At 38.0% G+C, this 23,362-nt stretch overlaps 2 protein-coding genes across 3 annotated transcripts in view; one reads left to right on the plus strand and one right to left on the minus strand.

The window, feature by feature from the left end:
• Positions 1–288: 288 nt before the first annotated feature.
• On the plus strand, positions 289–11,246 carry LOC108666320 (tRNA (adenine(37)-N6)-methyltransferase; the record flags this gene model as incomplete). Its single annotated transcript, XM_018153165.2, has 6 exons — positions 289–380; positions 7,927–8,111; positions 8,355–8,505; positions 8,924–9,081; positions 9,370–10,078; positions 10,572–11,246. Coding segments are annotated over 6 exons (1,506 nt in total), but the record flags the coding sequence as incomplete, so codon positions are not given.
• Positions 11,247–11,823: 577 nt separating this feature from the next.
• LOC108666341 (mucin-17) overlaps positions 11,824–23,362 on the minus strand; it is a 78,522-nt gene continuing 66,983 nt past the window's right edge. For both annotated transcript variants that reach the window (XM_018153188.1, XM_018153189.1), the window contains 3 exons: positions 19,247–19,308; positions 17,794–18,474; positions 11,824–17,555 (listed from right to left, as the gene is read on the minus strand). In XM_018153188.1, the coding sequence (XP_018008677.1) occupies positions 13,410–17,555; positions 17,794–18,474; positions 19,247–19,308 (4,889 nt within the window). In that variant the 3' untranslated portion in view covers positions 11,824–13,409. The remainder of the gene's footprint in view (positions 17,556–17,793; positions 18,475–19,246; positions 19,309–23,362) is intronic.

A 23,362-nucleotide genomic window follows, 5' to 3' on the forward strand; every position in this document is an offset into this window, starting at 1 on the left:
TCATTGAAAAAATGACAGCCATTTCTGCAGGAAGGGGTAAAAAGGGACACCCCCCAGGGTAATTAGGGACAATTTCCGGGGTAATTAGGGACAACCCTAAAACACATTTACAGCAGATCCTCTGTTAGCAAAGGCCGCAGTTAAGATAAATATGGGTTAATCATAGAGATTTATGCTTAAATTTTAAATTTAAGTGAAAATTTAAATTTGAATAAAATCTTCTTGGGGAGCAGAACAGCCTGGATGTTAGGCAAAACTCCTAACATCCTGTTCACTCTATCTTAATGCAATGGTCACTCCCTAAAGAAGCTTGTTGAGCTCCTTGTTGTTACGTTACATCTAAAAGGAAGTGGAGGACTTTGGAGTACTGCTGGTAATAGGTGAGTACACTCTGCATGTTTAAAATACTTTGAAATTAGGTTTTATTTCGAGTGTCCCGGATTACCCTGCTCCCAGGGGGATTTCGGGACAGCTTTATTTTGCGTCTGGCACCTTACAAATAGCATATGGAATTTTTTGAAGATGCCATTTGATAGCCCTCGCAAAGAGCTATAAAATGAGCCTTAAATTGTTTCTGAAATGTTTCATGGTAAGACGTTATTAACTAAAAACTCTCAAAACCATCCCTTTTTACCCCATTTGACAGTATATATATCACTGACAGTTATGGTCAAAATTTTGGTCAAAACCCTGGGCAGGGGGGTCCAGTGGGTAAAGTTCACAGTTCAGAGTAGGTACCAGGATTGGAGCAGAGAGGTGCGGATTTGATCCTGGCTCTGTGCGCCAGTTTATGGTCTGAATCGGCAAGGAGGCTGAGTGGACCAGGGCAGTTAAGCAAACCAGAATTGTAGCAGTGAGTTCTGAGTTGCGAGTTTGAGACTGCAAAATGCTGTGAATGTTCTGGCTTGCAATGTTAAGAATTGGCAACAGGCCTATGGGCTACGGCCTACTAAACATTGAAACTTGAAACCGTTATTATTTTATTATTTAAAATAGTATAGTCATGGACTCAGTCACATAGTGGCTCAGGGCTGGAAAAGTTTTACTTTTTTTTTTGGGAAATATTGCTGCTCTAATATCATATAATTTCAGTAGCTATGAAATCTCATGGCTCTAATGTCATAAATTTTTGTTTGAAAAAATTGCAGTTTGCACTTAACAAACATGTCAATTGTCATTTCATAAAATTTTCAGTTTCCGCTGCTAAGTTATGCAATTCAAAGTTTATATGTGCTTCTCAGAGTATATATGCTTCAATCATCAATGCTCCTGCCTCCTACCAAAATAAAATGCAGAACACAATAACAAGTCAACTAGAAACATTTCCTCCATGAAGATTGCATAGTTGCGGTTATGTCAGAATGGTCATACTGCATTATCACTTGTACAGTTGCCGCTTGAGTGAAAACAAATGCTAGTGACTGTTTTTTGTATGGGACTTAGTATGCATGGGAGTCATGGGACTTTGTGAATAACAAGTTTGCAGGTCATAAATGGCTTTTCACAGCCAAGATATGGAATTCACGGCTGAGAAATGGAATTCGCGGCTCAAAGAAATGGAATCACAGCTGGACAGGATGGAATTCTAATTTTGGTGGTTCATATATTGTTTCCATCCACCAAGACCAATTTCTTGATACAACAACATTATTTGAGGCAAAAAAAAAAAAAAAATGAATTTTTTAAAAATTTAAAATGTGTATGCTATCTGGCTCAGTTTCTATAATGCAATCACTTGGAAGTTGCATGCCTGTACCTTTCACTCAACAATTTTAATTAATCTTATAAAAAGTATTAGTTGAAGATTTGTCTCTCAAGTTGATCACAGTGAACTAAACTACATAAATTAATTACAACTACGCTGCAAGGCAGAGTTTCCAAGATGCACACTAAACACGCAACTCAGGCAAGTGGAACTACACATCACAAGAGCAAGCGTGCAACTGATATAGCTTCATTCCCGCCTCCAGGTGAATAATCTAATGGAATAATCATTGTTTACGGTATCCAAGTCCAACTAATCTACTATCATTTGTATATTTAGAGCAGTGGTTCCCAAACTTCTTCAGGCTGGCGCCCCCTTTGGCTCCCTAGTGAATTTCTAGCGCCCCCCCACAGACATACGCCTTTTTCTTGAAATTTAGTACCCTGCAATTTTAAAAATTAAAGATNTGAATTTGGGAATTGGCCGTGAGACCGGCCGTTAATTTGTCAGAGACGTAAACCCAGGAGCGGTTGAAAAATAGATCTGGGTGAAAAAAAAACCATCGCTGGGAGTCATGTGCTGCGCGTGTTGTGTACAAATTGTCAAACAAATGTTCGCACTTCTGACATCGACTTCGGACTACCGCCCCCCTACTGCCCTCTTCTTCCTTACTGCCTCCCAAAATCTTTCCACCGCCCCTAGGGGGGCGATATTGCCCACTTTGGGAACCACTGATTTAGAGCAAGAGAGTGATTTATTTATAAGATTAAGAGAGTGATGTTATTTCTGATAGAGGTTTGAAATATTTTGTAGAAATCTGGAATTCAAACAAACTATTTTGTTAATTTGGGAAATGTTCAAATGCTCATTTATGAAATGCTTTTAAAATGAATTGAGTGATGTTTATTTATACCTACAAGAGGGATTAAACAATTACAAAGTGATTTATAATCCTTTAAATAAAAATCTTTGCTTTGAAACTTTTGGAAGATGTATCTTCCACAATATTTTTATGCCATTAATTAGCATTATCAAGAGCTGAATGTCAACCTATTGTTGGATGGCTGCTAATATGTCGCATTGTTCTACCCATTACGGTATATAGAACCTAAATAAACTTTGTTCATCGAAAGGACAAAAAGCTTATATCACGCTTATGCGATAGTAGTACAATAAATTTTTAAATCTTCTCTAGTCATGAGATTTAAATTCATACTCATAGGTGATCTTGAATTTGTGCATTGCATTATGCAATTTGCAAAATTATAAATTGTAAATTATAAATCATAAGGTGCCAACTTTTTCAAATTAATTCTGAAAGCGTTATGTCTATTGAATTCTAATATGGATCATTAATTTTAGCATCATATTTCTAAAAATCAAGTAGCTTTAGAAATATGTGCCAAGGCCTTTCAAAGTAACCTGAGCGGCAAGCTTTGGGTAGCTAGCTGCCAATGTGTCGCATTGTTCTGCCACTGACTGGTCAATATAATCTAGGCAAACATTGAGCATTAAAATCACAAATACCTCTTGCTTACTCATTTAGGGGCTGGTCCTTCAAGTTGTGAAACCGTTTAAATGATTTTTCCTGGTATTCATAACTAATCATTAAATTTGCTTCCTATTAACTGATGGATAAAATTAATTATCTATTTTGTTCATGCATCAAATTATGAATTTTTAATACTAATACACAAATTTTAGGGATTAAATATCAATGCATCAAAGCTGTTAAATTTAAATAAGCCACATGTTACATGACTAAATGCATTTTGATTTAAAAAAAAATTTCTGCTTCTAAACAATGAACATTTTCTAAAAGACATGAGACGTTTGAAATCTTGGGATGGGAGACGAAATCATTCAGAATATGAAGTGAACTTATTTAGACAATATCAGCAAAATAGGGCAAAAATATGAAAAGATTCATATCTGGATGTGTATCAATGGGTGTTTATAATTTAAAACAACTTTCCATCATTTAAATCTCAGTATGGAATGTGGATCAAATCCATTTATTGTGAAATCAAACTAGACAGAACCAAAACAAAAGTGTGTGACGCCGCCATGTCTAATGTTTTCATGGAAGCACGCTGTGCTTGTATGCAGTGCAAGAGTGACAGTTTATCTCATAATTTTGTGTGATATCAAAAACTTTTTTGGCATTGTCCAATCATGAGAATTTTTGTGAAGATGGATATGATTTTTTTTATTTTAGAACATATTCATTGCACAAATTTGTCAACTACAGATAAACAACTAGTGAACTTGATTGACGGAGGCGTTGCCAACACGTTATTGGATTTCAAACCACGCTTGATTTTGGAAGCGCGAAAGTTTCTGATGAGCTCAGTATATCAATTTTCACTGCAGTGCAAGGTGTAAAGTGGTTGGTTTTCCAATACATTTTCTCAAGTTAACATGAGAATATACGGTATTACCTATACATGGGCTGGACAGCCCATGAAGCCACAGCTCAAAAAATCTAGTCGCAGCTTGACAAGTAGATACAGTGGGGGGAAATAAATATTCGTACACTTGAAAAATCGTATTTTAATGTAAGTACACAAACTTAACAGGAAAAGTGATTTAAATTATGTATAGAGACGCATAGTATTCAAAAATACTATCAAAAGAAATTAAATCTCAATGCAACAAAAAACAATGCAACATGTTCACTTTTCGGGTGAAAAAAGTATTCGTACAAAACAATAAATCCGCATTAAGTTGCATTGTTTTTTGTTGCATTGAGATTTAATTTCTTTCGATAGTATTTTTGAATACTATGCATGTCTATACATAATTTAAATCACTTTTCCTGTTAAGTTTGTGTACTTACATACATTAAAATATGATTTTTCAAGTGTACAAATATTTATTTCCTCCCACTGTATATTCCATGCCTGTGGTGGCTGTCTGAGTCAGGGTGATAGAGACTTGCTTGAGGACAAAAAAGAAGATTGGAGCAATGACTTGACTCACTGAGTCTCACAGCTCACTTACTGTCACTGCGTCAGTCTCACTTGAGTATGCTCACTATTCAGTGAATTACTGATTAGTGAGTTCACTCACATGGAATATATCTACTTGGCAAGCTGCAACTGGATTTTTTGAGCCATGGCTTCATTGGTTTGCCAGATGTGTTTCCATTTCTTCAAGCCATGGCTTCAGGGGTTTGCCAGCTGTGATTTCATTTCTTTGAGCCATGAATTCCTTATCAGGGTCATGAAAAACCATTCATTACCCAAGAACTTGTTATTTACAAAGTCCCATGTTATTTACAAAGTTCCTTACAAAAGACAGTCACTAGCACATGTCTTCACTTGAGCAGCAACTGAACAATGCAGTAGGACCACTCTGACATGACTGCAACTATGCGATCTTCTTGGAGGAAACATTTTTGAGTTGACTTGTTATTACGTTCTGCATGTTATTTGGGTGGGAGGTGGGAGCATTAAAGTTAATGAAGCATATATACTGCAGATTGCGGAAGTTGATAATTTTATTAAATGACATGTTTGCAAACTGCAAACTGATTTTTTCAATCAAACAAAAATTTAAGACATTAGAGCCACAAGATTTCATACCTACCTAATGAAATGATATGATATTAGAGCCGCGATATTTCAGAAAGAAATAGGACTTTTCCAGCCCTGAGTTCACTGAGTTGTCTTGTGAATTTATGTTTTTGAAACTCTAACAAGCTGTAAGAATTCTGCTAAAACAACATGAAAAAAAGTATCATCTGACATCCATAGGTGATTTTCTAAAATTTTAGCTTTCTGGCAAAAATGTTTTTTTCTACAATTTACTGAAGAACTTTGGCAAGGTGTTACATATGCCTGTATGTCTATGGGAACCTATGGGGATAATTTGACAAAAAAAAAAAAATGCCTGTGAATCAGACAAAAACACATGTAATTCTGGAATTTCTGGCCAATATAATCCATTCTTATCTATCTATCTTCTAGATTTCTAATGATCTAATGATTCTAATCTACCTTCTTGTCAATTTTTACCAATTTCTTTGGTGAAAAGTAATTGAAAGTCTTTTACACCTGCAATTTTTTGAAATAACACTTGAAATGATTGTTTTTACCAGTGTATTTAGATACTTCTGCCATACCTATATTTCAAATTGGTAGCCAGGTAGCTGGTTTGGAAAATTTCGTTTCTTTTTCTGATATATCACGGCTTTAATTTCGTATAATTTCAGTAGATATGAAATCTCGTGGCTCTAATGTCATGTATTTTTGCTTGATTGAAGAAATTGCGGTTTGCACTTCCCAAGCATTTTGTTTCATAAAATTTTAAACGTCTGCAGTCCGCAGTACTTCACCACGCCTGCCAAAATATCCTGCTGAATGTAATAACAACGAGCCAACCCGAAACATGTTCTTGAAGATTGCATAGCTGCGGTCACGCCAGAGCAGGCAGGCTGTATTATCATGTATTCAGTTGCCCCTTAGGTGAAGACAAGTGTTAGTGTTACTGTTTGACTGTTTTTAGGGTGAATTGGGGATTTGGGATAACACATAAACTTTGGTAAATAAGTTTGTGGCTCGTAAATGGCATTTTATGGCCAAGATATGGAATTCATGGCTCAAAGAAATGGAATCACGGCTGGCAAATCCATAAAACCACAGCTCAAAAAATTCAGCTGCGGCTTGCCAAGTAGATATACCGTATTCCATGCCTGCCTGGGAGGAATTTGGCTTGCATTATATCTACTGTTGGTGCCGTAACTAGAGTATTATTGACAGAAGCCAAGAAATTTGCACTAGCTGAACTATCTTCTATCTAATTGGGAATAAAACTATATAATTTCACTGCAAGATTACAATGTATAAAAAATTGGTCACTTTGGAGCCACTATATTTCATTCAAACATAGGAAAATTCCAGTCTAGGTTGCTTGATTGCAGAATTGATTGCAACTTGTAAGCATAGCATGGGCATTTGCTCTTTTGCCAGAGATTTTTGAAAATTATCTGTAAAGTGCAAAATATTTGTGTATTCCTACATTGTTTGAAATTGAATCTGCCCAATATTCCAAAATCCAAATTGAATGCCAGTTAAGCAAGTGCATAGTTACATTGCTGCACACTATTAATAGACTTCACTCCTAACTGGAAAATATGGCTGAAAATGCCTGTGAATCTTGTCAATTTTGCCCATTCCTATAAACCTTTCCTAATTTTTTTGGTGAAAAAAAAGGAAAATTTCCTATTCTTAATAGTGATTTTTGAAAATCACATGTGAAACAATTGTTTTTACCTAGAATTTTAAGAAAATTTTGTAAAATATTCCAAATTGGACTTCACTTTCACTCATTTGCCAATGCCATAAAGGTATAGTGTGTTTGAATTTTAGAATATTAGTGTGAAAATAATTTTGCTCTTAGTCTTGAACATCATGAGACATGAAATTTTGCTTCTGGGTTTTCTTGTTTGTAGGGAAATGACTAGTGACCACTAGATAAACAGCAAATCAAATAGCTAAAAAATTTATGGTATTGTTAACATGTAATTAATCAATAAACCATTTTTTTGCAAAACAAAGAATGTATGCTATTTTGAATCTATCTTCTAGTCAAGGCAGCCAAAGTGCTAACCAACTAAGGCTTCATTATAATTGAATATATCTCAAAGTGCATCTATAACTTATTGCAATGAATTGTAATTCTATAAAAAACTATGGTGAGGTTACTAATCAATTGCTTGAAAGTATTGAAAAGCAACTATCCACTGCAAGATTGGAAATAAAAAATCTCAGGTATTGTAGCCCACTGTCCCAAAGCATTTTAGATGAGCTTTGTTAAATATAGACATATTGATCATTCTCTTTAACATTGCATGTGAATTGTTTCAATTTTTTTAGTCAAAATAGTAAATATATATACCTGCCTAATTGTCTTTACATATTTGTAAGATCTAACTGTTGCCCTGCAGAAACCGGGAATTATATCCCAACTTGAGTTAATAATATATTATTCCAAATGGTTATTCTTACTTAGAAGATGTCCATAAAATGATTCTACATGCATACTATCAGGGTACATTTGGCAGGAATCTCTTCAAAATTTATGAAAATAAATTCTATATAACTTTTAATTTGCCCTTATTCATTACTTTATATTTGAGATTGCATAGCCATGATCATTATCTCTGAAACTTTCTTGTTAATTTTGAAATTTGTATATCACTTTCTTAATATTGGCAGGCAAAAAATCCAAGATATATCTTTCAAACAAAAGAAGGATGTGTATGAAATCCAAAAGCTTCTGCAAGATAATGTCCACAAGAATGTACAGAAGGTAGATGAGGATGGTGTCAACATTCTGGATGAAAGAGTGCCTCTGAAGCTGGATAAACAAATAGTATGCAGTTTCAGCTTAAATCCAATTGGTACGTTTCTTAAGGTGCTAATTTTCTTTTGTTTGTGTACATCACTAACATGCCTCATTTATGACTGAAGCATTCTAAGTTGATTCTCATTTGTATTTATTCTTTCTAAGAAATAAACCTGGAATTAGCAAAAATAGTAAGCATATGAATTGCTGATTCATGTCCATATTTGAATAATATAAATGTGTAATTTACTGCAAATTAGGTTTGCTTCTTCTCCCAAGGTTCTATTTTTTTGTACAGGATTCATGAAATCAGCCTTTGTGCAGAAGAGTGGCACTCCCCGGCAAGGATGTCTGGCGTCTGACAGCAATGGCAGCATTCGCATTTCCTCAGATACTTTCAACAATCCTCATCACAGTTTAGAAGGCTTGGACCAATACTCTCATGTCTGGTTGGTATCATGCTCTTGGTGCTGATCATTTAGCTTTTTGAAGCCAAGGCCAATGTCTTTTATCTGATTATTTTCTACTCCATGTATTAGTAATTTTTATTATTATATACAATAGTTTAAAGTTTAAATTATTTGGTTTAAAGGTAATTAAAAATATTAAAAATTATTTCAGTATTCCTATGGAGTTCATTTAAATAGATATCAACTATAGAATTAAAATAGTTCATGCATCATGTTGATTTGTCATCTCAGCCGCTGCTGCACAATATCTCTTTCTTTCATTGCACCTGTGTTGATTATTAACCTTAACAGAACAACCAAGTTCAAAGTTCATTTTAGTGTGTTTACAAAGCCATTATTATACTCAAATAGAAATATTGTGGTTGAAAGTAAGAATAATACTACGAAAACACTCCAGGCTGCTCTTCATATTCCATGACAATGGCAAAGGCTTTACTAAAGCCAAAGTGTCGCCTCCTCGTCTGTGTGGGGACAAGCTGGGGGTGTTTGCCACTAGGTCTCCTCACCGACCTAACCCCATAGGACTCACGCTTGCTAAACTCAACTCTGTGGTTGGTAAGTTGTATGTTTTAATCTACTTAAATCAAATAGGGTAAATTGTACTGTGATAAACAGTACAGATAAATTGTACTGTGACCATAACATAATTCATAAATTGACGAGAGAATAGTATATTGCTGGGCAACTGAAAGTTAGGCTGACTCTATTGTAAATCATGCCCACGGTCTGAATGTAGTTAGCAAATTAAAGGTTAGTGTCAATCATGTTATTGAATTTTATTACTAAATGTATTTTTAATGATACTATTAGTATGCATAAAGGTTTGATGAATGGTAACTTCAGGCGACACCGTGCACGTTTCGGGCGTGGATCTGCTAGATGGTACTCCTATCTTGGACATAAAACCTTTCATACCAGCCTACGACAATCCTGTGAGCCACGACGACTCTTCCTTACGCGTCCTTGCGCGCACAGGCAGCAGCTGCAGTGGTGAACAAGCTATTGCAAGAAAAAAAATTGAGCCCAAATGCAATGAATTAAATGAGAATTCTTCATTGAATACCAAAAATCTTGTGGAACTCTCACAAGAAAATCTCATCGCCGATTATGATGGAAAATCTAGCGTATCATCTGAACTAACTAATCCATTGTTGCTTCATACAAGTCCTGTAGATGAAGCAAAGTTAAAATCAGAAAAAATCTTCAAATTGCATCAAAGTTCAAAACGTCTTGTCCAAGAAGATTTTGAATGCAATTCATGTGTTCCGGAAACCTTGACGATTCCAGATTCGGATTTAAAAGCAAGCAATAAAGTGCCTTATGATTCGAAGAGTACGTGCACAACAGTGGCTTTGAGCTCCTCTCAACAAATGAAAAATGCTGCTCTGATGGGTCAAGTTCTACAGGAACTCGAAGACCAGACACAAGTGTGTGTTCGCACAGCCCAGTGGCTGCAAGACGCGCAGCAGCGAAGTTTGAATGTCGTGGTCAATCCTGTGGCTGAGAAACAACTGCTCAGATTTTCTTCTAATGCTGAGAAGGAAGAATTCAGGTGAGCGCATTAACTTTTAGCTAATTTTTAGTACCTGGCATTTCGTGATTATTTTCTAACTATGAATCAACAATAATTTTCTTTCAAGTGATAATTTTGAACCAATTTGTCTAACATTTTAGAATATTTTATTATATTATACATGGTTGATTCGGGTTTATATTAGGTTTATTGGTCTATTGTCTATTTACTGCTGAATTTTAAACCAAATTTGTTCGTTGATTAAACAGTTAAATTTTTTTCTAATTCACGCAGACTATGTGTGATCAGAAATTACGCACCCATTGCAAAAATTATAATACAATATCATGATATTATCATTCCCGGCGTGACTGATGAATAGTACTTCACTTCGCGACTTAGTCTACTTACCTTAAGTCCTACTACCAAATCTGGATCAGCGAATATCAACAAACGGCGTTAATTCGCCGTATATCTAAATTCATAATATAATTCACTATATCTAAATTCATAATTGCGTTATTTTTTTCAGACTGAAGTTTACAAAGGACAGCTCAGGACTCCGGAACCTGATCGTAAGCAGCGTGGGCTCGGATGTACGGTCACATTACCGTCGCGCGCACTGTCCTGACCTGCTGTATCACTACTGCGTCGACTGCGTCAGGGTGACTGCAGTGTTCCTCGGCGACGACCAAGTTGAAATACTCAGAGTCACGCCTATCAGGCTCGATTTGCCTCCATAGAGATGCAAGGATGCTCGTAGGATGAGGAAGTTCATCACACGATTTTGGAGTAATAAATGAGAATTAGTGATTGTGCTTGATTTGTTAACAAGGGATGTGTAAGGAGATTCGATACTGCCATAAGAGGTAAAATTTGTTTAAGGAGCATCGCTCGAACTTCGTGTTACGAACAACGACAAAACATACAAGGAACTTGATATTAGGGAAGCTAAGACCATAAGAGAATTCTAAAAGGGAATAATGATCAGATGCCGGTTAATTAGATAATTAATTGCATTAGAAGTCATACCATTGCATGGCGTTCGGCCGTGTTGCTGTTCTTATAGGTTTAATTGTATGCTAGAATAAAAAATTTCTCGTGATCGATTCCATCGATTGATACTTTCTAAAGAAAAGAAATGATGGGTTGCAGAACTTCTCGTGTCGCTAACTTTTACCTAATAAAGGATTATGTTGGAAATTTACGGTATATACACTGACACTGATCCTTCAAATATTTAGCCCGGTGACGCGATTTCCAGTTTAACAACTAATGAACAGAGCATCAAACCGCGCTACAAAAAATGTTGAGAAAACTGCTTTAGCAATTGACTTTGCCGCTAGTTCTAACGAAGCCTATCCTAACGTTAGTTACTATGTTGAAATTACGAGTCCGGTATAGTTAGGTTTCATAAAGACATCCTAGTCGATTGACAGAAAACGAAGCGACCAAAATGGCACTGATTATGTAAAGCTGTTGGCTGAGGCTGGCGTCAAGTGGGCCGTCAACAGATCATTGGCTGTCGTGCTCTCCCCCTTTCGTAGTTTGACCAATGGACCAGGTGTGGTAATGGATTGTCACGAAAAGTGACTTAAAGGTGTTTAGGTATGTAGCCTTTCAGTAAATCATTACTCATGCAAGTGAACAAATGCATGGCTCAGGCAATATTTTTTGTAGCATGTAATCGACCCGAGCGGTTTTGCAATGTCTGAAACGTAAATTGCAGTGACTAATTAATTACATAATGAAAAAAGTAGTTACGCGTTTGAAAGAAAACACACTGTCATTGAAATGTAGGTACTTACTATATTTACAATCACAATAACTTGTTCTCCATTACGAACTATGATATATCACTTCTATATACGGCTATACACAGGATTCTCTCGTTAGAAGTTACCATTATGTAATATGTATATCTCGAAGCTATGATTTTTAGGCCGGCGAGACCGACCGACTGACCTATTCGAATTTAAATTAAAACTAAAATAGATACTCTGCCGCCGGAGCACAATTACAGATTATCAATTTAGCGCAGCAAGACGTTCTTAATATTTCAGCTTCCGGCCAATCGCAGCCGCTTGTTTTGAACTCAAATATCACTTGTTAAAGAGTTATGGAAGCTTTTCATTTTTTTTCTCATATTATGTACCTACTGATGGAGTTAAGTCGTAAAATACAAGTACATTTCTTTTCCAATTGATGATGTTACACTGGCTGCACATTAGAAATGTAACGGAATTTTGCAGACGCAGAAATCGGGAGTAAAACTTCGACTGAGACCAACTAGCTCATTCAGGCAACAGCGCCGCTAATCCTTTTGTTATATAAATTCATATATAACGGATTTAATAAGTTACTAAAATTGATTAATAGAAAATACATGAACACTTAGAAAAACATACATTACTACATACCGAGAGTGGAATAAGCTTTCTCAAACATGTCATTAGTAGAATTGATCCAACAAATTTAATTGTTTAACCGGAAACTTACTACGTGAAAAAATTTTCTGTAATTATTTTCAATGATTACCTATGCAAGTTGTAATACTCACGAGCTAATAAATTAGCCTAAAACATAACTAAAGCTATAGCTGGGGAAAATTCTACATTATTACGTTCATTACTAGCAAAACTGACTACCTTACGTGGGGCGACCAAAAAAAAGTGTTAAGAAAATTAGGAACCTAATCCATGGCAATGGACGTAGAAGTATTGAAATAGCGGAACTGTTCCAAGTAACTTGGAGTTCGTTCACTCCAGAAATTTTTAAAAGAAGACTTTGGACGAATGATTTTATGAAGAAAACAATTCCTGATTCTTTCGAGTCCCCCCTCGTACTGACGAACCTATTCACTGGAACAGCGTGAAGGAATGTAACAAAATTCACTAACGAATAAATAGTTAAGTTGCCGCAACCGATAGTTAACTATATGATACTGAAATTTTCTGAATAAATAACTGGTAAGTACGTCTCACGATAAATTACAATTAATAAGAGCTCAACAGAAAATTATTGCGACAAGTTGCAAAATTTTTTGGTGTAGTCGGGATTTCGATTGAGTATAAATCCCACAGAGGAAATTCAGCTGATATTTCAATAATAATCCATACATTCTAGTAAGAACAATATAATAGTAGGAAATTTGTCTGGTGTGATTCTGGACACTTCAACTATAACAACAAAATCATTCAAAAACCATATCTATTAAATTTACATTCATTGGTTTCTTTCACAACAATAGAATTATAGTAAAATATCGAACGTCAAATCTCGTGGTCAAACTTGAGCTAGCTAGAGATAATATACATTTCGCAAGTTTAATTATAAATAGATATTTAATTTATACAGTTCTTCGCCAAACTCACTTATGAAAAGGCATCAATTTCTGCAGCGGCAACAGAGGCGGGTCTGTTGACATGGTGAAGGATACTAAATCTACTCGGGAAATCCCTTCAGCACTGCCTTCATAATCCGATGCTGATATGAAATGTTTCTTTTCCGAAGCAGCAGAATACTTCCGCTGAAAGTTGAAGACAGGTTTGGCGACTCGGTGCGGCATCTTGGGACGAGGGTCTTTGACGTCTGGTGAATCACCGAGCATGACTTTAGCAAGGTCTGTTTTGTCATCTGCAGGTACGGCAGTTGTGGCTTCTGAACTCGAAGTCACATAAGATTTTTTCTTGAGCTTTTCGTCCCGAAAAATTGAAACTTTCTTATTAGGAATCATAGTCGTGGAAGTAGTGAAAGTAGAAATTGGAGTGGTAGTAGAAATGGTAGTGGATATGGGGGCAGGAGTGAGTATCTTTGTAGATACCATAATTGGAGTTGTTGCGAGACTCACGAATGTAGTTTTAGAAACTGCATCCGACAGAGAGAAATTTATTGTCCGATTATTGGGTTCAGGTGTTACTGTGTTGGCAATCATATGAATATCTCGATTTTCATCTCCTTTTTTAGTAGAGCCGAGCGTCAAAACATTCCCAGACATGTTAACAAGTTTCTGAATTGAAGGCCGTTGTCTTCGTTCACTAATTAATCTCGATTCTTGGTTTTCATAAAGCTCATTTTCATCCTTGATGGACTCATCCAGTAAGGAATAGCTTTCTTCAGACACCGTAATTGCATTATTTTTCTTATAGGCTGGTCTAGTAGTATCACTGGTAGGAGCAAATGCTGGTGCTGCAGGAGGATGCACATTTGAATGCTTCTCAGTTGAACTACTAATTGGCTCATTGTCAACGCTGGGAGTCGAACCAGGGAATGTATCGTTATAACTTTCTTGCATCGGCTCCATGGACTCGCCATGAGTGCTGGGTGTTTTTAAAGAGTCTAATAGAATATTAGTTGGTTCTGCAAGCGAATCTCTCGATGCTTCATTACTTTGATGTTCCTCCCGTATTTCATCATGATTGTTACTGGTTATTGGGTCTAATTTATCAAAGGTCTTACCATTACTTTTGTTTTCTGAATCGGTCATCTCTAATTTTTTTCTTCTATTCTTTAGAAACTTTCGGAATCTTGCACGTACTTCAGGGTCCAGAGGACGTTTTCTAAATGCTCTACCTGCAGGTTTCTTTTCCGTGTCATCTACTTCAACATTTGTTGAATTTTCTGGATTTGGAGGTTCATCACTTGTGCTTTCATTTTCACTTTCAGGTATTTCTTGGACGACTATCGTAGGGGCTCCGGGATTTGTTTCATCAAATGTTTGTTCTTCGTCTAACGACTTGTTGTGCGTTGATGGATCGCTTCCATCCTCCAACTCAATTTCGGCGGCGGTCTTGACTCGTTTTGCACGAATTTTCAATCGGTTCCTTAAAGAAGACAGCCGATCATTAGCCGGAGCTCCTCCTGCTGCCATGGGCTTCGGCCTTCGAGTGGTGGTTGCACGATCATTTTCAGTAGAAGAAACCGTTGTGGACTCGTTAACTTTTTGATCATCTTTTGAGGTATTAGTAACTCTTTTCCTAGATGGTATCCTACTTCTTACACTTTGTCGACTAGGCGTTGACTTAGCAGCGGTGGTAGGCCGAACCGTTGTGGTGGTTTTCGTTGCCGGCGAGTCATCGGAACCATGTTCTTCATAGTCGTAATCATGCGAAGGTAGAGGAGTCGTTGTTCTTGTTCGGGACCGAGCAGGTAACCGAGGCGGTCTTTTCCGTGGAATTGGTTGTTTAGTTGTCAAGTTTGACTGACCACTTGCCTTGAGTGGCTTTTGATCAGAAATCGGATTATTAGTTGAAAGAGAGTTTGTTTCATGGTTCGCGGGGACATTTGGTCTTGGTGTTGTGACAATGGAATTTGACCTTAGTGGTTTATTTGGCGCATCGTCGGAATTGTAGTAATCATCGTAATCATTGTATGGTTTCGGAACACTTTTCGGTAATTGGGGCTTGCGATTATGATTCACAGATTCATGATTGTCGTCATAATATTCTTCGTCATAATACTCATATTCATCGTTCAAACCAGTTTGAATATGATACAAGGGGGATCGGGCAGTTGTGAAACTGTTTAAAGCCGCAGAATGGGAATTAATAGGACTTAATGTTGACGTAGGGAATCTGTTGCCGCTCGCTGGGTCGTTTCCGATGGAGGAAACTAAATTTTTTCGTGGGAAATCTCCAGTAGTGAGAGGCTTCCGGTCGCTTTGGATCTGAGCTTGAGAATTTGGACGTTGGTGCTGTCTCAGCGACTGACTGGCAGGTCGTCTGCGGGATGGAGGTCGGTCTTGACTCTGGGTTACACTCTGTGATCTTGTGGTTTGTGGTCTGACAGTTGTATGAAAGTCAGTAACAGAACTTTGTGTAGACGAGGATATTGGACGGAAACGAGAATCTTCAGAATTCACATCTCGGTTTGGAAAACGAATGGTTGGCCGTTGTAAATTGACTTCCGACGACATGTGAGCATTCAAGACTCCATTTGAAATTGGTCTCGTACGAATATCAGCTAGTGGATGATCTTCAAAAAACTGGTTAATTCGATCATCAGGAGTTGGCAAAGGTTTAGGTGTCGATCTAATAATTGCTGTTTGGGGAATTCTGCTGAATTGACTTTGATGCAACAGCAATGAGTCAATAGGTCTAGGGCGTGCTGTTGTTACACTGTAATATGCGTCATTCAAACTTTGATGAGGATGGAGTCTTAGGCCATTAGCACCTTGAAGGGCTGGTTCAAATGAATTGTGAATAGGCCTGGACTGAGGTGATTCTAATGAATTAAAACCAGTAGATGACGTCTTTATTGGTCGACTCAAATCTTGAGAAGTGGAACCAGAGAATAGGCGAGTGTTTTCAAGAGGTGTATGGAAAGGAGAAGTGATGAGAGGAGTTGCAATTTCTAAAGAATTAGGGAAAACTGTTGATTGTAAATGTCTAACTTCGTGAGGGCTAAGAGGATGACTGAAGGATTGAGAACCAGTATGAAAAAGCGGTAAAGAAGAAGGATTCACACTTTGAATGGGTGGGAATTGATTTCTGATTGGCTGTAAAGCATGGGCATATGGGTTAAGCTCAAGTGAGCTCTGATGAAACGGGCGAGTTTGAAGATTATTGAAATTAGCAGCGCCAGCTTGGGGGAATCCTGATACACCAATATTGTTAATATGAGATACAAGCTGAGGATGACCAGAAAAGGCGGCTGCTGTTGGTCTCACTCTAAACCTGTTGGCAGACAGGTGTGAAGCGATTGGATGGCGGTCTAATGATTGAGTGTGAACATTGTGATCTAAAGAACTTGGCAGAGGTATTCTTTTAGCTGTTCTCATGTCGTAAATGGGGGTCGCAGTTGTGAAAAATATAGGTCTTGGGGTTGAATTAATAATCGGTCCACCTCGGTGAATGGGGAAAATCCCTGCTGGAGAAAATTGTTGAAATCCAGTAGGGTTTAAAGAGTTTCGTACTTGGGAAGGACCTTGTCTTGGGTTATTTGTTCTACTTGATCGTGAGAAATCTCCAAAACTTTTAGATTGGTAATTTCCTTGGCCTTGATCTGTTTTTAGGGAATGGAAAGAGGAAACCTTGGGGCTATTTTGTAAATGTGGTTCTTCTTCATATTCATAATCATCCACGTATTCATATTCGGAAGAAACTTCATTGCCATGATTGGACATTGCGGCAGGTCTTCGATTTGTTGATCCCACAATACGACTCTTCATTTTTGTCTCGAAGTGATCGAAGAATGGATTTTTAGAATTAGAATTTGAATGTAAATTCTTCGCTTTAGATTTATCGGAACTTGTTGCAATAGCCGCGAAGGCTGTCAAAGACTCAGGCCCAGGTGGAAAACTTTGTTTTTTGTCAAAGGATTGCCGTTCGTTTGATGCTGCAATCGTTGCTATGGAGTATTCTGGCCCGACTTGAATGCCATTGGACTCCGCAGATGAGGCCAAAGACTTTTCTTTCTGGGTTGCATAGGTGCTTAACGTGCTCGAGGGCGAGTCGGTGGGAATGAAGATGGCGGGCGAACACCGTTTTACGTCGGCCGCGCTGCACGAGACTGTCATCTGTAAAACAAAATGCATTAAATTTAATTGTTATTAAACACAGTCGATATTTGTACTTCCAGTGTCGTTCTCAAACTCACTACTGCCGAACAGTTTTTCATTTTCTCGTTTAAAGAAATCATCCATAACAAATTTTTTGGATTTACCATAATATTACGTGACTTAAAAACTTTCCTCATGAAACTATGTCATTGCATGACGCTGGAAATATCACATGCACGGTCAAAGATTTTCTCACCTCGTTGAAAGCCAGGCCATTTCCGCAACGAAAGGTGTACCGCTTGCCATCATGGCTGCAGAAGTGAAATACTTGACAAGCAAAATCATCATCCCCAAAATATCCTGTCCTTCCTTTGCACTGGAACCTCACTGAAGAAACTTCAAGAGGCCTTTTGGCTGTCGTGCTCTGATCCTGAGCACCATCTGTGGGAGGCTGGGATGGGCTATCAGCCTTAGGTTTAACAAACTCATCAAGGTGGGAGACTGCCGTAGTTTTCTGCCTAAGGTCAACGTCAGAAATTCTTGGAGATCGGGAAGAAGCAGCTAAGTTTGAAACGTCTGAACTTTTCGATGCTTCCGGGTAATAAACAGGAGGATCGTAAGACTGGCCGTGATCTTCTTTATGGGAGTCGGCAAAACTAAACGAGGTACCCACAGGATAGCTGTTGGACTCGTGGGTAAGAACCTCGACGTTGTATGGGTTTGAGCTTTGAGAACTCAGGCGTTGTTCACCGGGTCCAGCCTTACTACGGGCTGCTGATGGGTAGTATTGTTGGGATGGAAGAAATTCTGAAGATTCCAACTCAGTGACTGGGTATAGGGACGGGGCATGGGTAGGGGGAGAGAAGTGCATTAAGGGAACCGAACTTCCGCTAGCCTCCAGCTGATGCCCGCTCCGTAGTCCTGAGTCCCCCACGGACTGTAATAAAAACGTACAATTACTCCTCCACGAAAATGGCGTTGAAACACCGTTTACTATGTGTTGATTTAGTGAAATCACCGTTTCACTAACATAATTTTAACGTATGATTTCTGATGGGACGATTGGGACGACATATCAATCTAAATTGAATTTGTATTCAGTGAAACTCGTGAAATGGTCTCAGTCTTTATGTTACCTTGGCAATGAATTCATGAACTATAAAATTTCAACAAGACTTGCCGAAGACATTCTATGAGTCAGGTTTCACGTGCACTGGGGGAAAGTGTCAAGCGAAGTTTGTATATTGCGAGATATATATAACGACATTATTACGACAATATCATGTGGCGTTTATCATGAAGCAAGTGTACGGAAGCTTGTTTTAAAAAGCAAGTTTAAGGAAGCAGGTTTAAGGAATCAAGTATAATGAAGCATGTTTAAGGAAGCAAGTATAAGGAATAAGTATCATGAAGAAAGTATCACGAAATGAGTATTACGAGAAAAGTATCATGAAGCGAGTATCCGAGGCTAGAATTACGGGACAAGTATCGTTATGCATGTATCATGGAGTAGGTATCATGAGGCAGGTATCAGAGGCAAGTATCACCAAGCAAGGATCGTGATGCATGTATCATGGAGTAGGTATCATGAGGCAGGTATCAGAGGCAAGTATCACCAAGCAAGTATCGTTATGCATGTATCATGGAGTAGGTATCATGAGGCAGGTATCAGAGGCAAGTATCACCAAGCAAGTATCGTTATGACTCACGGTAAGTTGTATGGCTCCAGCCTCCGGCGCTGCTCTGCAGACGGTCGTTAGTGCCGCTAATACTGCACACAAGTAAAAATAATTCAATTTAGGGAAATATGTTAAAAAAAATAAAATATATATATATAAAAATATTAATATAAACTATATTTGAATTTATCGTTGAATTTGTAAACTTTCGATGTGAAACGGATGGAAATAAGCATATGGTCGCCTGAACGCTGTGGACGCTCATGAGGCATCATATTTCAAGACGTCTATATATGTTCATCAAAAATTGCCCGAGAATTGCTAATACAAACCGAGAAGGTTTTTGTTAGATCGAAAAAAAATAACCCATAATAATAATCCCTCACAATGAATAATAAAAAAGATTAAAATAATTCGAATTTGTGAAACGTTTGAAAATAATTTGATTTGAATAGCCGCATTATAGCTGAGAATGCTTTTAGAATTTTAATCCTTACTCTGTAATGCGCTAATCCTTACGCGGTGATGCCACTTGTTATTGACAAAACCATGAGTATGGCTTTCGAGGGGATCTAGGTTGTTGTCATTCACGTTATTCAACAGAATTTTATTATAGTGGCTACGAAATTGTCAGCGGTCCAGAATCACTTAGCGGTTGACTTGGATAATTTCGATTTCAAGCCTGAGGAGGTCCCTCGAAAAAAAATTACGTAGTCGTACGTCTAGAGGGAAATCTAGAGGGAAATTTGGGCGAAGAGGCGAATTTCAAAGTCAAAGTCCTTCCTTTATGCAAGATTTGGAGCGAGATTGATGATTGCGGAGCTGCGCTTAAAGTGACAGTGATGGAATACTAAAAGACGATCAGGTCTCTTAAGACTGGCTTGGTCCTTCATATGAAGATCCCTACACCTCGGCACGTCATCGTAAGAAAATAAAAAGGTAAAATATTGAAACTTCAATGCCAGAGATAAAAAATTCAGCGTCATCCTGTCTACCGCATGCGATTTTACTTAATTTCTTGATCGGAAAAATTCTTCACGGAAAGTTTTTGGCTTGAGCATAAATTTAGAAAAGTGAATTCATTGAACGTAAAAAACTTTCCTGTGGAGGTAATGCTTATGAAATATTATTCTTTGGCCCAAAGAATCAGCTTATCATTACCAATCTAAATTAATTCAAGGTTTAAAGTAAAATCGGTTGATCTGATGTTGCAGAATTGGCACATCAGATCTGCATGTTCCGCGCAGGACGAAATTGTGCGAACATCCAAATCAGCAAATTGAAGCATTTGCAGGCAGAGCAGCTATAAAGACGAATCTCCTGATCTTTGTGTAGAGGCATCGAGATGCACAATCCAAACAAATGAGAATCCTTTCTGGAACGAGAAGGATTGTGCAAGAGTGTCGTCACAGCCGCTGTGCAGCGAACAACATTTACGTCCCGAGTTTGCCGGCATTTCGCTCTAAATGCACAGTAAAAGGCGACATTACCTCGGCAGTTGCATCGCTGTTGCTCGTAAAACTCCGTCAAGACTGGCGGGCTGCCGGCATCACGGCAAATCTCGCACCGAAAACTGATGTCAATGGCCGCATCACTGGAAATCCGGGGCGCTGAAACGCCGATCCTTCCAGGTCAAAAAATACCAAACACGTCGGGTAACGATAGCAATGGATGCCAAATATATAGAGTAAAATCCCTCCACCAACAGAAAAATTGGATTTGAAAATTTAATCTGAAATCTTGAATGTGTTTACGAAAATTGCCTTGAATGTCGACAGACATGGCCGGAGGAAAATAGATTTGGTCCGAAAAATGTCTCAATGTTTTTACAGGCAGAAAGTGCGAGCGTTTGTTGAAGCAACACGAGTGACATTACCCATGAGAATTTAGAATATATTGCTTATTGCATCCCTGCTTGCTTATTTGATTTACGAAATAAATTTCTGCTAAGGTAGAATAAACTTAAAATAATGTAAATGCTCACAAAATCTGGGTACACAGAATGGGTGCATTGAAAAAAATCGAAATAACTTCCGCGCATGTATACATATATCAGTAATATCACCATAGTACGGTATATAATTTTATATAGTTGTACATTTAAAAGTCAAAGCCAAAATTTAGCGCTATTATCAGAAAATTTAATGATACAAGTAACATTTAAATTCATCTAGAAAAATGAAAAAAGGCTGGCAAGAAGGTTCCGTCTTCTTGCGGCTCAACGTCGTCGCTAAGCTTAATGATTGCCTCAGTCCATTACATTGCGCAGAGCTTCCAGTTGAGGGATGCTTTGACACATCTTGGATCAGCCTGCGGAGAGCGACACGTATTTGGCGTCTGGGCATGCACACCGCATAGATTTGCATGCGATCAAGGAGCACAGCAATCAAAGCTAACACGACGCCAAACAGGATTTCACAATGATACACTGCAGCGATATGACAAACACGGTCCTGACTAAGCGCTTTCGGACACGTGACCCAGGGTTGAAGTGCTTTCGTTTGAATTACAGATTTGAGGTTACAAATTGTATAACAGATCTATGGAACTCAGTGCCATTGACTTAACTGGTCTATGGAACTCAGTGCCATTGACTTAACAGGTCTATGGAACTCAGTGCCATTGACTTAACTGACATGCCTTTGACTTGAGGATGACGTGGTCATGCCTTTGACTTGAGGATGACGTGGTAATGCCTTTGACTTGAGGATGACGTGGCCATGCCTTTGACTTGAGGATGACGTGGTCATGCCTTTGATTTGAGGATGACGTGATCATGCCTTTGAATTTAGGATGACGTGATCATGCCTTTGACTTGAGGATGACGTGGTCATGCCTTTGACTTGAGGATGACGTGGTCATGCTTTTGATTTGAGGATGACGTGATCATGCCTTTGAATTTAGGATGAGGTGGTCATACCTTTGACTTGAGGATGACGTGGTCATGCCTTTGACTTGAGGATGACGTGGTCATGCCTTTGACTTGAGGATGACGTGGTCATGCCTTTGACTTGAGGATGACGTGGTCATGCAATTTATATGTCATGCGCGTGACTCGTGTAGTGAAGAGTTCGTACTCTCTGCACTACACAAGTGCTAACATTATAGTCTCCAGTGCCACAGCATTTCGTGGATATGGTGCGTGAATTCATATCTTAAATATATACATGAAGTTACTTTTATTCAAAACAAAAAGGCTCACCCACAAATTATTTTCTCATAACTGTATGTGCTTTATGTTCGAACAACGGAGGACGAGGTGCTCTAAGTTTATACTCTCTGCACTACACAAGGGCCGACTTTGTACCGTCTCCAGTGCCAGACCATTTCCCTGGCGATGTCAAACACAATTTGTGGCAAAAAGCAAGCACTCTAGAGGCGACTTCCCTGGCTGTAGCAGTTCATAGCTGGCGCTGCACTCAGATAATATATTGGTCATATTGCCCAAATGTAACTCACTTTATGCGTGTAGCACTGATAGTTTCCTATTCAGGGTAAACTGAGTCAAGATTACCGTCACAAGGGTAGACTTCATCGCTAATTTCATCTCTCAAGTATAGATTAATCTTTAATGCAATCGATAGAAACCCAGCAGTTCATCATTGCGAATGCTTTTAGACGATACTGTAATTTTTAACTAACAATAAATGCTAATCGTACACAAAAACGAGGAACCAGAAAATGTTAGCAGATGATAGAAACTTAGAAACGTAGAGGAAGCTAAACTTAAAGTTTCAATACATTAGTTCTGAGTTAGTGTAGAGTTACAGTTCATATTATCTGGCAGCAGTTCTTCATCATGATAAGAGAAACAAGATTTGCGACATTCCCGCTAGTTCTGATATGTGACGAGAAGTTATAATGCATCCAATATACTCACTCACATCACATGCTGATAATTTACAAACTTAAAAGGACGAGCGTATCGCTCATGCAATCACCTCGATAGCAGAATAAACATTTTCAGTTAAACTCAACCTTAATTTCCAGCGAGCTACGCACTGATAATTAAATAATATGACATATAATGTAAATAATAATTCTGAAGGGAGTACACGGATCTAAATAATTTACTATCGAATGGCTTCACTAAATCAAAAGCTACATTCCCTGGGAAACGACTTTTTAGGAAAGACTTTTTCATTG

This window comes from Hyalella azteca, unplaced genomic scaffold, assembly GCF_000764305.2.
Source record: "Hyalella azteca isolate HAZT.00-mixed unplaced genomic scaffold, Hazt_2.0.2 contig5432, whole genome shotgun sequence".
Classification (NCBI taxonomy): Eukaryota; Metazoa; Arthropoda; class Malacostraca; order Amphipoda; family Hyalellidae; genus Hyalella; species Hyalella azteca.